The following is an 18,210-nucleotide window of genomic DNA, read 5'->3' as shown; positions in this document are numbered from 1 at the left end:
GTTATTAATTCTCATTTATCGAAATATTTGTACATGTACATGTACGTAAAACTTCAAAAAATACCTATTGTTCGATAACTGTTCCTATTTCTAAATAAATTAAGATTAAATCAATTTGATAATTAATGGGCTTACCTTATTAAAAGCGTGTAATATACATTACTACTCTTTAAAGAAATCTACTTTAAGTATGAAGAATTAAAGATGGGTATACCCCGATAAATGATATAAACACAATAATTAAAAAGATGCTATAATTCTAAAATGAACATGTATTCCCCAACAAGATAGATGTATACATATGTACGAATAGATTATTGATTTTTAAATCAATACTCAGTAAGCATAGACTAGAATTTAATGTTTCTAATCAAATTTGAACCTATGAAACGAAACCGATTTCAAAATATTGAGAATATTCCTTTGAATAGGAGCAACGCAAAACGTTTACAGTTGTAATTTGTCCTTGTGTGTGGTTGTATATTTTTTACCTATATTACTTACAACTTATGTATTTTGATTGTTTATAAACTCGCATTTAGAAACATGTACAATTTTTGTTAAAATATTACTTAAAAATATGTGTTTTTAAAGCGTGCAGAGTGTGTATCAATTCCAGATCTATTGACAAGCGTTTGTCAAGATTCTAAAATTTCACATGCACACTTCCTTGAATTTTCGGAAATCAAATTCATTAATCTTATTTATTCTAGGATTAAGTGAATAACTGCCTTCATATTTAACATCGATTGTAATTCTTTTAAATAGGTATGGTTTACTTGTACTATCAATGATCTTCGTGCATATGTATGTGCTGTTTATTTGTATCATTTAAATGAATAGATCTTTATTTACTCGAGTTGATGATAGTTTTGTTTCATCATATTTAAGATGTATGTATATCAAGGGATGTTTTTTCCCCGAAGTTGTCGACTTACAATACAAAAGCGTTGTATTAGAAGTTTTACAACAGTGTGCATTATTTACACATTTAACTAGCTTGCATTTGTCATACTTATTATATAAAGAATTGTATACACCCCCACTCCAATAACCCAAAGCAGATAGGGAAAAAAGTAAAACTCAAATGTACTTGTTAAAACCGCTAAGGTGCAGAATGTCTTAGCCAGAGGGGGGTGGGGGATTATTTAGATGTCTTTTCCATTAAACTTTTAGATACCTTTTATTTATAAAACTTTCTTCAGATAGGTAGGGTGTTCTCAAATGACTGCTTTTATATTTTTATCTTAATCAAGATACTGTGTACAGGGTTATTTTCGTCTCGCGTAACTTCCGCCCTTCTACACTTGCAAACAGTTTCGCTCTGTTGTGAATTCACCAAGTCACAGTTGTTACTTAAGTTACTTGATATTAGACAGTGAAAATCAACAAGTCTTAAATTTGTCCGCTGACAACGAGGGTTAAATGATTGAAAATTAAACGGGGCGAATAATTCCCTCTATACTTACAGTATATATTACTTTCAACCCCCCCCCCCTCCGAAAAAACCCAAAACAAAAGAATCAATCGATTAAACCAAAAACAGGAAAGGGAGTTGGGGAGACCCCGGCCTCAAATGTTGATTATTCCTGTCTTGATAATTGTTGACAATATATTTCAAAATTATTATCATTTTAATCGCAGAAAATCAAGAATTGTTTCCATGTCATTGTCTACATTCTTTCGATATTGGAACAAATGATGGAACTTTTCTTCCTTCTGTAGACATGGACAAGGCTCATGTAATGTTATTTATACAGTAGATATTTTAGATTTCAGTTGGTTGCTGTTTATAACTCATGGTCATATTATTTTCTATAAATAATATAGTGATATGGTAAAAAAGAATCAAGCCTTATCCCAGCAACTGAAAGTGTCTAAATATTTATATGAAGCATACTTATCATTCTGCAGATTTATGCGGGCCTATCTACTGTACCCTGTCCATGTATTCTATAAATATTTGAAGTTTACACGAACATTGGGGTTAATTTCTATGCATTGTTTCGTTCAATTAATATTTACGATTGTGCCTCAGTATCATCTACAATGCATTTAATTGTCATATATTTAGTTTCTGAAACCTTTAAGATATGCCTCTTTTATATCAACTGTTTTCCCTAAAATTTCGTTATGTTATGAAGTGTATATAGGCATTTGTTCTACTTTCATTAATATAAACTGTTATGAACAACTTGAACTATGCACATTCAGTAGTTAAGTATAACATGCGTTCTTTCGGGTACAACATGTACTATGAATTGGAAAATTGATCCACCACTATAAGCATAGCCTCAAAGCAAATCAAAATACGATATGCGCATGCTTAGTACTCAGCGGAGATGTCTAAGTTCTTCGATATTTAAACCCTTACTTACGCCTCTTTCAGACCCGACTAAATATTGGCGTAACTTTGTTAGTCGGACTAACTTAGGCCCAGATTTACGCCTTTTTGAGAAACGGGCCCCAAATGTTTTAAATTTGCGAAGTTGGGATCAATTATACGAGATACGGTACTACGGAACTTTAGTTTCATATTAATCATGCATTTAATATGGTTCAAGTGAAAAAAATTATTCTGCTCACTTTTATCGATAATCCGTCACATATATATGATCGTCTGTTGCAGATGACATGACAAATATGTATTGCCAAAAGCAGAGAAACAGTATATTATTTCGATTTCACGCTGTCTGAACATAACAGCTGATAATCAATGTTAGTTAAAAGCTTTAATCACGAAGGAAATTGACATATTTTCTAAGCGTTTTGATGATTTCATTCCTGTCTCATCTCCCTCGTTAGAAGAGTTCAATTGAACGGTGTATAGCTATTTTGTACCACGAGATAATGCTATCAATCCGGAACAAAATGGCGTTTCAAACGGACGTCAGACATATTGTGACGATGTAGCCTTCCACCTTAAAAGACGTAGCGGGCACAGAAATGCATCGAACGTAGTTGAAATTATTTTTAATAAGCATACAGTTTCAGTAATAGAAACTTATGGAAATTTATTTGTTACTGATGATCACATCGTCAATTCATAAACACATTTAAAAGCAGCAAATGTAATAAAAACCACACAAGAGAGACAGTCACGTGACACCCGATGCCATGACCACGTAAATTTTTGGTGCTGGTGATTTTGGTTTATTGAGGTGTTTTTTGATACAAAGTGGGATTCTATTTTGATTTATTGTGTGTCAAATAGTGTTCTGTATTGATATATACTTGAAAAAAAGAGGAATTTCAACATGGATTGGTTTGAAACATGGAAACACGAAACAAAGGAATATCAAAAAAAAATTTCTGACAACAGTTCACCCAAAGCCAAACAAACCGAAAATTCGGCAGAGCGTGACCAGGGTCCATTATGTGACAAACTAAAAACCATATCGGACCAAGACGAGTGTAATTACATCGAAATTACGACCTTGCGCTCCGAAAATGCTCAATTTAGGCGTGAACTTGATCTCCTGCAGTCGGTTGTTATTAGAATGGACAGAAAACTGTCACACATGGATGATGACATAACGGATCTTCGCTTGAGATCGATGAAAGACAATATATTGATTCACAACTATCCTTATACCCAAAAAGAGGACTTGGCCACAGCGATACCCAATGTTATAAAGCAATCACTGGGTGTCGATGTTGAGTTCGTCCGCATCCACAGAAACGGGGTCCGCCCACGGTTCAACGACAAACCGGTCACAATAACCGCTAAGTTGAAGGATCGCAATAAAAAAGGATGAGATTTTCAACACGCAGAGGCTCAAAAAAAATTAGCAAAACAGCGTTTACCCTTCTTCTTTACTCCGCAACAGCCCACACCCCTTACCTCCGCTAGAAATAAACTTTTTGACAAAGCGGATTCATTTCGCAAGCAGAACATTAATGTTAAAGTTCAAAGAAACGAGATAATAATGCCAAACGGTACGAAATACCTTATTTCCAGTGCGGACTCCTTGCAAATTTCCTCTGAGGAATATCAGTCCTTGGACGACGTTGTGGTTGTCTCTACGGAACCGGGGAAGAAAGACGGGTCTGAATTTATGGCGGTTGGTGCAAATATTCAGTCCTCGGACGAGGCCCTGAATATCTACAAAAAACATCAATAGACCCTTATGCTGCAAGTTGCGACAGCAGAATCCTCATATACAGGTTTTGCGACCAAAGTGGAAAAACTATCGAAAATTACCACGACGATCGGGAACATGGGGCAGGACAGAGAATGCTAAGGTACCTCCAAGACAATCGGATCAACGACGTTGCAATTGTTTTGACGCGATGGATGGGGCGCTCGCATATTGGCCCAGCCCGTTTTTCCATCATGGAAAACTTGGTTTGTGACCTTGTTAACAAACTAGATGATCCAAGTGACTCCGGAAAATAACTGAATTTTCTTCATTTACACTAAAAACTATTAAGGACAATGTCTGAATTACTTGTGTTTATAATTACGTATTTTGAAAAAAACCTGTATATGTATTTTTATATGTATTTTTAAACACATGAAAACATCCCATTAATCAATTCAAATACCGACTTTTAACCATGCTTATAATTCAATTCCGGAAATATTTATGTCTACCATTGTTAACTCTAATTTAAGTAACATGTCGGCATATCCAATGTAAACATTCTACCCCTCAACCAAATTCATAAGAACACAATTATTCCAAACAAGATCAATAATTCTATGATTATATTTAAAAACATCAAATTACATTAAAATATTCATCTTGGATGGGGATAGTGTGCCCCACTGCATACCCCCTGCTGCATGCAATGGATCCTCTCCTGATTTGTGGCATGAGGCTCCAGTGAGAGGTGCATCGGGTTGACGCACAGCTTCTAATGGCAGAGATGGCTGACCTCCAGGTTTGCACCTGGAAACTGTGACCTCGTCAGACGCATCTCCACCATAAGAGCTACCCGATGCACTCTCTCAACCTTGCTCCCCTCATCTGGCCAAAAAACCCTTATATACCCATAACCATTTCTTCCTACCCCCCTTTCCATATGACACAACCCCCAGACCCCAAATCCTTTCACTCTTTGCTTCTAATTTGTTTTTCAATTTGTTAAAAACGTCCTCCATCATGGATTCTGTAACTAAAAATAACTACTTTCTTCTTTAAAGTCACATGACATGTCAAAAACTGGGTCTCTATAGGCAAAAGCCTACCAATTATTTTCCCATAGAACTCTATACAAACCTTGGGACCTCTCAGTACTTTACTATGACAATAGCAGCCAAATCTTTGGTATCATTTGAAACTTCATTTTAAGCACTTTCAGAAATCCCCCCCCCCCAAAAAAAAATACATGGTCCCGTGGCGTTTATAGGTCAAATTTGCACTTGTTTACAACTTACAGCGATCCGCAGTAAATGGCACCCTGCATAAAAAATTAACCCCCACTCCTACAATCTCCTCTGGCATTTCTGTATTTTCTGCAATATTCCCTCATCCCATCATTTCTTTCAAACATTTATATTTTGGCTTTAAAATGAAAATAATTACATACCTGAATTCAGCCAATCGCCTGAGCCTAACCATTTGTTCCGTGTTACAATGTTCTATAACTTTTCCTCTGATGTCAACATCGGGTGTATTGGTACTCTCATTCCTGTACATCAGCACGTGCCTTTAACTTTAAACCCAGCAAACGAGCACTCCCTTTCTATCCCCCTTCTTGAATTTTCCCTTCTCAATCATTTATCAACCTCAGACTAGTATAATTATTGGACAAGAGTATTTTTTGACCGTGTTGTTGTACTTCCAGCAAATCATACAAGGTAAGCAAACTTTCAAGTGAGTATCCTAATTTGTATTCTTTATAAATACAACCATTCTTGCGTGCAACCAATTCTCATTGAGGACTATTTCTCGCCAGTACGCATGCACTGTTTACATGTATTCATTTTTCGTATTATATTTTATGTGTTGATAAAATGACGAAACAATGCAGTGGAGAGAAATAATCCTTGGCGAGAATCGTTGGTATGCCAGTATAGTTCCTCCGTGACTGCAACGAGATCGTCTCTAAATTTCCGTTTTGCCATATTGATTTTACTGTTTTATTTTTTTTTAGTATAATACAAATACATTTATATTTCAATAGAAGAATACCTGTTTAAATGGCCTACATTTTAGAAAATGCTAGTCACTCATCCCCATTTTGATTGTACACTGGTATTTTTTTCAAAAAGTATGCTAATATCATCAGTATCATTAATATATCATTCATTTATCAATTTCAACAATTTCCTGATAAAACATTCAACACAAAGTTTACAATAAATTGCCAATCATTTTAATCACAGTTGCTACTATAAAAAAAATTAAAGATCATGAAGAACGAGAATGTGGTTCCCATTGATCATGGATGGGCTTGGGTAATTCTTTTAGGTGAGATGACTGACTTTTGAAATTTAATTAATATTTTTAAAGGTATATGTGGCGTATTTTTAGTGAATAACAAAAATAAAATCGGATTTTTTGCTTCATTACTTATTAAAAGATAGGACATTAACATAAATTACGCTGAATTAGTCAATCGCATAAGAAAGATACAAGATATGAAAAAAAATATTTTATTTTTTTACGTGCCCGTAAAAAATACAACAGATTTGAATATTAACCCCGCCTTAAATGGGACACCTGACATACGTTTATCTCCAAGTATTTGGACTTGAAACAACTCCGAATACAGTTTGTGGCATTGCTTTTAATAAAAATATGCATATGCATGTGACATTAACTTCACTCCTTGAATCTTAAAACGCATATATTTATAAAACATATGTAAATCAATGCAACTATTATTTACCACATTTTGTGACATTGTTACATATTACTCTTTGTGGAAATGGTAATAAAGGACAAAAAAGTTTTTAATTTTTAGTCAGTTGCAACAAAAAGAAATTGTACAACAAATTATCAAATTAAGTTAAGATTTCCATTCCTGTTTGCTACTTTAAATACCAACATCAGTTGCTTTTTGGGAGTTGATTTTAATCAACTCTCCTATGCACTTATTCAGGCAAAGCGAAAGTGAAACAGTGTTTGGACCTAAGCACAATTCAATACCGCTGATAACACTTAGTTCTTGTAAATAATCGATAAATTCGATGCTATGTATTCTGAAGCATTGTTTTTCAAGAAAATTATTTATTAATACCATGAAAATAATAAGATTTTAAATTGTGCAAACAGTTTAGATATTTTTTAAAGTCATATGTATTCCTACGCTCAGTAGAGTTCAATGAAGTCTCGTTCAACCAGACGCTTGGCTGTCTCCGTTAAAATCCGACAAAACAGAGTCTCTCTTGCTTGTGGGAGATAAACGGTGACAGCGGAGCGTTTGGTTGAACAAGACAAGAGTTCAATCTTGCCTGGATCCATACAATTTCTCAGAAATATTTCGATTATTGATACTACTTGCCATGCAAAATCACATATTGTTGATTTTGAATAAATGATAATCGATAAAATCATCACCCGTCAGTACTTCAGTACTTTGATTAATTTAAGTTTTCAAAAAATGGTTATGAAAAAATAATTTCAGACACACATTATTCAAAGAAAACGATGTTCAAAAATCTGGTTCAACATACAAAACCCATATATGTGTAAAGTGTCATTCTCTTCGCTTGCACACGCTATCACATGGTTTGCATTAAAGATAGTGCTTGCAACTTTTGTTGATAACAATTATTACCTATAGACTGAAGTACGTGTTGGTTTATTTTCATTCGTGACGGTACAAAGTTGTAGGTAAGTTGAAAAACTGGTGTCAAATCTTTTTGATTTAGCATATACGTATTCCAATGTTAAGCTTCGATTTGTTTCGAAAATCTAGTGTAAATATTTGTCATCAGCATATATTTTGATATGGATAACCTTCTTGATACTTGTTAACGCAACAGTCTTATCGCCCTTTTCATCGTTCGATATCTTTCGATTATTCTTAAGAAAAAAAGTCATTTAAAAGGGTGATTATCATTGTATTCGTTTATTGTTGGAGGTTCACAAAAAGACCTTTTCGCCCTTTCTACAAAGAGTAATCTGTAACAATGTCACAAAATGTGGTAAATAGTAGTTGCATTGATTTACATTTGTGTTAGAAATATATGTTCGCGTTTCAAGATTCAACGAGTGAAGGTCATATCACATGCATTTATGATTGTTAATCAAAATGAATAAGGAATGTGCACACGTTAGAAATTTTATTAAATACAATGCCACAGACTGTGTTTGATGTTGGTTCAAACAAGCAGTGCCTTTAATGAATTAAGGGCAACATTGATAGTGTGAGAAAGATTATCTTTCCAAAGGGCACTCATAATCAATGTGTGCTTCATATATCTGTTTTTTTATGAAAATCAAAAATGAAACAAGAAAGGTCTTGAAACAAATCGCCTTTAACTTAGTTTACATATCTCAAACAATTGAGTTGACGTTTCCTTCCATTTCTTAACCATTGTTGTTCTCAAAACAGTTTTGATTTACTTGACAACGCAAATATATTTAGAAAAAAAAAGGTGGAATATAACAAAATACACGCCAGATATAGCAAATGAAAATTAAAGGGGAAAATTATGAAAATGGCAGAATAAATAGGTTGAAATAGATGACAATTTTTTTTTAAAATTACATCATCAAAATGGTCCGCATAGAGCAGAGAAAAAAAACCTCAACTTTCTACTCTGTAAAGTATTTGACAATATTTTATGCATTGTTTTGACCCCCAATAGTAAAACATAAAAAATCAAGGCAATGGGGAATGACATGCTAAACATAATCAAAGTACTGAAGAACTGACGGGAGTTGATTTTGTCGATGTTTATTTATTTTAAAATCAGTGATATGTTATTTGGCATGACAAGTACATGTATACGTAGTTTCTAATTTGAATTACGCATATTTTTATAATATGAATTTTTGAACTTTTTCGACTAGAATGTCGAGAAACTTCCATATGAATCATGTTAAATAATATTTAAAGATAAAATTAATTCAATCAAACTATGTATCAGTGGTAGAAATATTTCTCGAAAATTGTATGGATCCAAGCAATTATTTTATATTGAACTCTATTCTCGTTCAACCAAACGCTCGGCTGACACCGTAAATCTCTCCGACAAGGGTTTACGGAGACAGCCGAGCGTCGAGTTGAACGAGACTATATTGAACTCTGGCGTAGGAATACATACGACTACAAAAAATATTTAAATTGTTCGTACCATTTAAAATCTGACTATTTTTAAGGTATTTGTAAATCATTTTCGTTTAAAAAAAATGCTTTAGCATACATTACATCGAATTCATCAATTATTTTCAAGAACTAAGTCTTGTCAGGAGCAATGATTTGTGCTGAGGTCCAAACACTGTTTCACTTTCGGTTTGTCCGCGTGACTGTATAGGAGAGTTGATTAAAAATCAACTCCCAAAAAAGAGTAGAAAATGATAAAATACAAGCTAAAATCCTATTGCAAATTGGACCTCCCACCAAAATCCATCTTTGACTCTTCTGGTGTTTTTTTAAAACATTGAACAAACATACACAATGGGACTAGCTATTTTTATCTCTCATTTGTTCAGAAATCTTCTAGCAAGTCAGCCATTGTATCATGTACATACAATTAATATCTCTATCTCGTAAATTATCGATAAAATTCTTCTGGCAGCGAACGGGTTTAATATTACAAATACATGTATGTTGGAAGATCTAATTACTGGAAATGAACAGTGCATACTATTGAAGAAATATTTAATGTTCTAATGTTTCATTTTTTTAAAAATCATGATTCATTGACAACACACGCATTCAGTGAATATCTTTGTTGCTTGATCACATGCTCCTTATTCAGGTTTAAACAGCGATAGCAAATAATGCAATTTTCTTTCAAGTGCGGTCAGAGTTCACAAAAATCAAAGTGTAAGCTCTTGTAAACTTAATTCAGCGCATAATCAACGTAGTCGTACCCTAGGTATACGAGGGTTGTCCCAAAATAGCGTAGACAGGACACATAATTTATAATCTGTTCACTGCAATTTCATTAGACTTCTATGTTTTCTTCAAAGACTCTTTGGCAAACAATACTGAAAAATTCAAATCTGTACTTTATTTCTCGAGAAAATGAATAATTAGTAACAACTAGTTTTGTTACACGGCGCAATGTGCGACGTCAAAAATTTCCAGTTTTACGTTGTTGCTAAACCCTCCACATCGTTTACGATAACATTTACGTTTTATTTCCGAAAAAGTTTTATATATATATTATCTTTGAAAAAGTAACCTGAGTACACATTCAACATGTATTTCTAGTTTTGTTTTTTCTTTTAATATTTTCTTAGTACAAACGATCTGTCGGCTCCAAACTTGCCCTGTATTATTTGTTGTCTAACGTCCGTCTTGCCGAAATGTGTCGTTCAGCATTTTGACGTCCATTGATATCGTTAGGGGTTTCTTTTTCGGGGTTTTGTTATCATATTTGTTCAAATATTTTTAATGTTGTTTAACTATTTATTCACAAAACACATTTTTAATCGATTTTGTTAATTTCTTTTACTTCCAAAGTCGCTTAGGATTTATTTCATGGTCTTTACAAAATTGTATTAGTTACTGCTGCGCCGCCTGAAACGCTGACATCGTCATTTTATTACGAGTTAACTTTTCAACTTGTCACAAAAAGCGCTATAAATTATTTAAAAGTTTTGTTATAGCCAAAACATTTTCTAAGTAACTAATAGAATTATTATCAAATATCAATGTATGTTTTATTGAATTTTTTCATTCGAAAAGTACTTTTCCTCGCAGTTTTCATTTCATTATGTTGATTTTAAATTTTTGTTTTTGACATTGCGCCGCATGTCGAATTTCTGATCTAACATGTTTTCATTTCACTAATTTATTCTCAAACTATATTTTATTTAAGAACATTATTTGAATGCAAATTTCCTGAACCCTTTGTGGCACAAATTTCATCTTCCTTTGTCTTCGATTAACTGAATAACGCCACTTGTCTACGCTATTTTGGGACAACCCTCGTAGTTTCGTATTTTAGTTTGATCAATCTTTCCTGAACGTAGCTCATGAATAGGGTCGGAAAATTCGATAAAGCATATTTTATTAACACTTGGTATAAAAAAGAGGAGACAAAATAAATCGAATTAGCATTTATAGAAAAAAACTATTATGCCATTTTTAAAAAGAGAAATTTACAATTAAAATATATTTCAATCATACGATACTGTAAATTCCTAATTAAACGCGAGGAATTAATATCCGCGTAAAATCGCGAGAAGCATCCTTCGCGGATTTTAAAATCTCGCCATTATTTTCTGAGAGTTGAAAACTATGAGAAATAAGGAGAAAAGTTCCACGTTCGCGATTTTAAATTCTCGCAATTTGACACAAACCAGCGGGGTCGCGGAATTAAGTACTCGCGTAATATAAGGAATTTACAGTATAACTAAACTGTAGATTGAACGCATTGGCTATACACTTTCTTGTTTTGAAATCAAATTGATTTTTAAGACATTTATAACTACAGGTGCAGGTCCAAAAAGAATGGAATGCATGGTTTCCTTCGTAAAGGCACGGGATTATTATAACGAAACATGGGCAACCGAGCGAAGAGAAATTCTCAAAGAATTAGAAAGCTTTAGGGATGAAATTCAACGACAAGCAAAAATTCATTCTATTGGATCCATTACTTACTCCAGTGTCGGGCTTGTTGGGGGAGGATTAGCCATTGCAGGAATAGTCACTGCTCCTTTTACTTTTGGTGCTTCTCTTGGATTAACCGTGGCTGGTATTGTAACAGGTGTGACATCTGGTGTCGCGGGTGTTACTCATGGAGCAGTCAAATTTGGAATAGTTAAAAAACAGTGTAATAATGCCAAAACGAGTTTAGAAAACCATGATAAATCATGTAAAGAGATGAAGAGTTTGTTAGAACTGCTAAAGCAGGATATTGATACAACAGAGGCGAGCATCAAGGATGGCAATGAATTGAAGACTTCCTTTGTAGGCGAAGGTTTTCAAGGATTCGGAGGTACAGTTGGAGTTGTTAAGGGAGTTGTAAATCTGGTGAATAACTCAAAAGCAGTTGAGGTGTACAGGATTACAGGCAGCGTGGATGAGGTTGCTAGGGTGTTGAGACTTGGAACAGCGTTGGATGACATAGTTCCATCGGCACTTAAGGATGTCTCAAAAGGGGTTACAAAATTATCTACAAAAGCTCTGAGCGTCCTAGCAGCTGTCGGAATCGTTATCGATTTGGGAGCTTTGATTTATAGCGCAGTTGACCTGTCTAAAATCAATAAAGGCAAACTGTGCACCGAGGCAGTGAAACTTCAGAGCGTCATTGCACAAATTCAAGACGAGTATAATGCCCTAACAAAATGCTTCAATTAAACAAAAATTGCTAAATAGGCGTAATGGGAAATGTTTCTAGAGTCTAATTAAAGTTTTATATCGTGAGCATACAAATACATTCAACATTTCAGCTATAATTAGTGTAAAAAAGTGGCCAAAGTAACGGCAAAACGTATGATTAAACAATTTCTGTATCTACAAATGTCATGTTATCAAATTATCAGGTTTTTTCAATAAATTATATCCCCGTATTAAATCATATCAATGAATAGGTATCCTAATGTCATCGAGTAGTTTTACATGTGACGTGTGTACAAACTTTGAAAGCATAAACATTTGTTTTAATACCATTGGTGTATTGCAAATCACTTTCTTTTCAACACTCTTTCATTGAAGTCTAACTGTATTAGGATGTTTTAGCTGCAGTGGAATGCAAATATTATAGCTTAAGCGCTTTCATGTTAAGATTAGAAGCTATATTATGGTAACATAGTAACGTGACGTCAAATTAAAACTCTACTGAAGCCATAGCTCTAGGCAAACTGGCAAAAAAATGACTTAATTATGTATACAATTCAAATAACAAGGATTTATTTGTAAAAATGTAACAGGGGGTATATTTGTTGAATGTTGAAGAAGTCAAACAAACGCCTGTTCGGGTTCTGGGCATCTCCAGTATTTATTGAGATAGATATTAAACATATGAATAGCCATACAATGAATAACAACAAGATAAATATGCGGCATAAAAATATTACAATAGGAGCAAGTTGCGCTAAAGGGGAACAACTCTTTACATTAATCCATTATACTTGTATGAATTTCGTTATGTATTAATTCATGTATCTAAAAATAGGTTTACAATGATATTCATCTGTAATGTTTATAAACAGATAAAGACATCACTATATTATTCTAAATCATAAAACACAGTTAAACATACCATTCTATGAGAATGCGCTCTTGTACAGTATTATAACTCTATGGTATATACTATCTGGTATGGCAACTACAAATTATAGTAAAGTTTACATTAATAAACTTGTACTTATGTTCACAATATAAAAGGATAAAACAGAGAACATATTCATGTTATTCTTATCTGTTAAAAAGTTGATATCTCACAAAATCATTCACTCTTACTGTGCATGAGCTATTGTTTTAATTTAATTTAAATTCTGAGTCTGCGAAAAAAAACCCCAAAAAACATATATAAATCTGAAAACAATGCAATCAAAATTTCTTGATAAGCATTTTAAAACTCTTTTGACATTTCTTTGTCCATTTCCTTCAATTCAGATGCCATTTCCTTAAAACATAACACTTTCTCTTTCCATTTGGTTGGTTTGAAAGCTTACTGCATACAAAGTTTTCCATCCATTTTGGCTTTTGTCTAACTCTTGTTGACCTTCTTGGGATATTCTGATCATCATCATCAGCATCATCATCTTCTTGTATTTCATCCTGAGTATCATCAAGAACTCCTGAAATACTACTGCTTCTGCTGGTATCAGGATCATCAGATGCCTCTGTGTTCTGATTAGGAGCGTCCTCCCTTGATTCTTCCTCTAGGCACTCCGCACTTTCCTAATCGTCACCAGTTAAAGTGTGAATGCGTCAATCTTCAGACTTATCTTTGTTCTGTACAGTGTATCTCTGTTAGGCTGACTGATGATATAATAGGGATGATCTTCCCATCTGTCTTGAATCTTATGTCTTCCATCAAACTTGACAACACGAACGAGAACCCTATCACCTTCTTTTAAAGAAACTCCTCTGATCTTAGAGTCATAGTTATACTTCTGTTTTTCCTGGGAATTCTTTATCGCTGTCTGTGCTTTCTGATTTGCACTCTGGAGTCTATCTTTCAAATACTCTATATATGCTGAATATGTTAAGTTCTTAACCTTTTTTCTGTTTACACTAAAAACTAAATCTATGGGCAGAATTGGGACATCTCCGCGCCACAACCATAAAATTTTCCTCATCAAACTCGATTAATAATTTGAAACATTAAATATTCGATTTAAAAAATGATTAAATTTAAGGTAAAAGAGATTGAGCTTACCATCAAATTATTTGGTTCCTAACAAATTAATAGACAGACACATTGATAATCATATCGAACATAAATTTAGAAACCTCATGATTAGATAGTGAATAAGTGAAAAAGTTTATACAAAAAACATCATGTATATTTGATAAAGGTTAAATGCATTTAAGTACTCATCTTTAATTAGGTCTTCCGTTTCCAACGGAAGACCTTCTTGTTATTGCTTTGTTTCTGTTTCCCTTATTCTTCTTTTTTTTTTTCTTACGCATTTTTGTGCACGCGAGTTCTCGGGAACGGCTTGGCTGATTTTAATGAAACTTTCAGAACTAACACATATTGATCTGAACCTTATTGGAAATTTTTTATATTGATGACGTCATTTCCGTTTTAGAGATATTGACGTTTTTACGATTTTTAGAGGGTCGGCTTGTCTCCAAAACGAAAACAGATATTTGATTCAAATTTTCAGGGTTTGTAGACCTATGACTGTGAATATGACAGAAGCATTTTCATTGTTCTGTGACAAAAAACACCGAAGCTCGCCTGAGCTTAAAAATTGAGATAAAAAGCGTCATGATTTTTTTGTGGTTTTCTTTGAATATCTTTTTTCTCAAAAGTATTTTGTTAACACTTATAGAACAAAAAAACTTTAAAAAGTCAATAACTTTCATTTGACATCATGGAAAAGGGGCTGGCTCTTTAAATTAAGGGCCGAAAGGGCTCTAAAGTATTCTAATAATATCTTTTTAATGTGAAATATTTTTTAATATTTTATAGAAGCAATTATGTTCATCGTAACGTTATGTACCTATACATGACAATTGTTTACTCCTTTGTTACGTATTTAGGGATTTTAAGGGGCCACCAGTCCGAAATTTTGATCTTATATATCTGAAAATGGAGAGACATTTTGAAAAGCAATGTTAAACAAAAGATGCTCCAAATAATGTCCTTAACAATTTGCAACCATAATTTTTTTGTCATCCGGTCCCTAAAAGGAGTTATAGGGTCGGCCCCTAAAACAATCTCTTCCAGATATCTCGAGAACGGTACATAATTTCTACATACTTGTTGAACAAAATGTGTTTGAAATGACAAGAGCTTTCTTTTTATATCTAGAAAAAGGGGCAGGCTATTCAAATTAGGGGCCGAGTTCTGAAGTCTTTTAATCCTAACTTTTGATTGTGAAATATTTTTTAATACATTACGGAAGCAATTATGTTAATCGAAATTTTATGTACATATAGCCTACATGAAAATTGTTTACTCCTATGTTTCTTAATTAGGGATTTTAAGGGGCCAGAAGTCTGACATTTTAATCTTTAATATCTCAAAATAGAGAAAACTTTTGAAAAGCAGTATTCAACAATATGTAACTATAACTTTTTTTCTTAACCATTTCCTTAAAGGAGTTATAAAGGTCGGCCCCTAAAATGATCTTTTCCAGATATCTCTTGAACGGTACATACTTTCTGAACTCTTGTTGAACAGAATGTGTTTCTAATGAGAAGAGCTTTTTTTCACATCAAGAAAAAGGGGCTGGCCCTTCAATTAGGGGCCGATAAGGCTCTTAAGACTTTTAATCATAACTTTTCATTTTGAAATATTTTGCAATACATTATAGAAGCAATAATGTAAATCGAAATGTTATGTACCTATACACGGAAATTGTTTACTCCTATGTTATGTAATAAGGGATTTTATGGGGGCCAAAAGTCCGAACTTATCATCAACGTCCCAAAATTAAAAAAAAATCAATTTAAAGAAGCGTTATTGAACAAAATACGCTAAAAAATGTGGTTAACAATCTGCAACCAAAACTTGTTTGTTATCCGTTCCCACGATATCTTCCAGATAAATCAAGAACGGTAACAAATTTCTAAACTTTTTACACAAAATGTATCGAAATCAAAAGACCTCTTATTTGATATGAAATGAAATGGGGCTGGTCCCTTAATTAGGGACCCAACGGGGTGTATAATCCTTTATCCATCGCTCTTTTAGATCACATATGCATTTCCTGATATGTTTCGTTGATGAAGATAAAAGGCAAGGTCATTTCCTCTTCTAAAAATCGGACGGAAGACCTCCTCGTTGCCCGCAACGAGATCGTGTCTAGTTATTATTCTTTTTTTTCTGACTGATTTTGTGCACGCGATTTCTCAGAAACGGCTGAACCGATTTACGTCAAACTTTTAGATCTGATAGGTATTAATCTTAACCTTGTTGGAAAATGTTTTGAATGATGACGTCACTTCCGGTATTGAGATATTTACAATTTAACGATTTTCAGAGGGTCGGCTTGTCCGGGGATAAACTCCTAAACTATTTGAGATATTGAGTTCAAATTTTCAGGGATTGTAGACAAAAGGTTGTAGATCTGAAATATGGTACATATATTTTTTTTGTGACCAAAAGCGCCGAAGCTCGCCGTAGCTCGAAAATTACGGTTGAAAAAGCGTCGTGATTTTTCGTGGTTTTCTTTCAATATCTCTTTTCTCGTTAGTATTTTGCTGATGCATGTAGAACAAAAAAACTTTATAACGTCAAGAGCTTTCATTTGACATGAAGAAAAAGGGGCTGGCCCTTTAAATAAGGGGCTGAAAGGGCTCTAAAGTCTTTTAATTATATCTTTTTACGGTGAAATATTTTGTGACATATTATAGAAGCAATTATGTTTATTATAAGGTTATGTACCTATATATGACAATTGTTGACTCCTATATTACCTAATTAGGGATTTCAAGGGGCCAGAAGTTTAAAACTTTGATCCTTGATATCTCAAGACTGAGGAAAAGTCTGAAAATCAATATTGAACAGAAGATGCTCAAAATATTGAGCTCAACAATATTCCACCTTAATTTCTTTGTTATGCGGTCCCTAAAAGGAGTTACAGGGTCGGCCCCTAAAAAGACTTTCTCCAGATATCTCAAGAACGGTACAGAATTTCTAAACACTTGTTGAACAAAATGTGTTTGAAATGACAAAAACATTCTTATGATACCAAGAAAAAGGGGCTGACCCTTCAAATAAGGGGCTGAAGGGGGCTCTAAAGTTTTTTAAAGATAACTTTTTACTGTGAAATATTTTGCAATACATAATAGAAGCAATTATGTTCACTATAAGGTAATTTACCTACACATGGCAATCAATTGCTCCTTTATTACGTAATTAGGAATTTTAGGGGGCCAAAAGTCCAACATTTTGATCCTTAATATCTCGTTAAGGTCTTCCGTTTCCAACGAATTTGATTTCTCAGAAACGGCTAAACTGATTTACGTCAAACTTACAGATCTGATAGGTATTGATCTGAACCTTGTTGGATTTTTTTTTTTGAATGATGACGTCACTTCCGGTTTTGAGATATTTACAATTTAACGATTTTCAGAGGTTCGTGTTTTTTTTTTTCAATATCTCTTTTTACGATAGTTTTTTGCTAATGCATGTAGAACAAAAAATCTTTGTAAAGTCAAGAGCTTTCATTTCGCATCAAGGAAAAGGGGCTGGCCCTTAAAATTAGGGGCCGAGAGGGCTCTAAAGTGTTTTGATGGTAACTTTTTATTATGAAATATTTTGATATACGTTATAGAAGCAATTATAGTTTTTATAACGTTGTTAACCTATGCATGACAATTATTTACTCCTTTGTTACGTAATTAAAGATTTTAAGGAGCCAGATATCTAAAACTTTGATCTTTAATATCTCATAATGGAGGAACATTCTGAAAAGCAATATTGAACAGAAGATGCTCAAAAATTTG

General features: G+C 33.6%; 1 protein-coding gene and 1 pseudogene across 1 annotated transcript; both read left to right on the top strand.

The window, feature by feature from the left end:
- The first annotated feature begins 3,274 nt into the window (after nt 1-3,274).
- On the top strand, nt 3,275-4,669 carry LOC128180446 (uncharacterized; annotated as a pseudogene).
- Nucleotides 4,670-7,721: 3,052 nt separating this feature from the next.
- Nucleotides 7,722-12,863, top strand: LOC128180456 (uncharacterized). The gene is made up of 2 exons (XM_052848582.1): nt 7,722-7,787; nt 11,570-12,863. The coding sequence occupies exon 2, from the start codon at nt 11,587-11,589 to the stop codon at nt 12,433-12,435; it is 849 nt and encodes a 282-aa protein (XP_052704542.1). The 5' UTR covers nt 7,722-7,787; nt 11,570-11,586; the 3' UTR covers nt 12,436-12,863.
- The last annotated feature ends 5,347 nt before the right edge of the window (nt 12,864-18,210 follow it).

Source organism: Crassostrea angulata, chromosome 4 (assembly GCF_025612915.1).
Source record: "Crassostrea angulata isolate pt1a10 chromosome 4, ASM2561291v2, whole genome shotgun sequence".
Lineage (NCBI taxonomy): Eukaryota > Metazoa > Mollusca > Bivalvia > Ostreida > Ostreidae > Magallana > Magallana angulata.
The sequence above is the reverse complement of the archived record's forward strand: the minus strand, read 5'-3'. Positions and strand labels throughout refer to the sequence as shown.

Excerpts from the sequence above, each read along its gene's own strand:
- LOC128180456 (XM_052848582.1), top strand. The coding sequence starts at position 11,587 with ATGGAATGCATGGTTTCCTTCGTAAAGGCACGGGATTATTATAACGAA.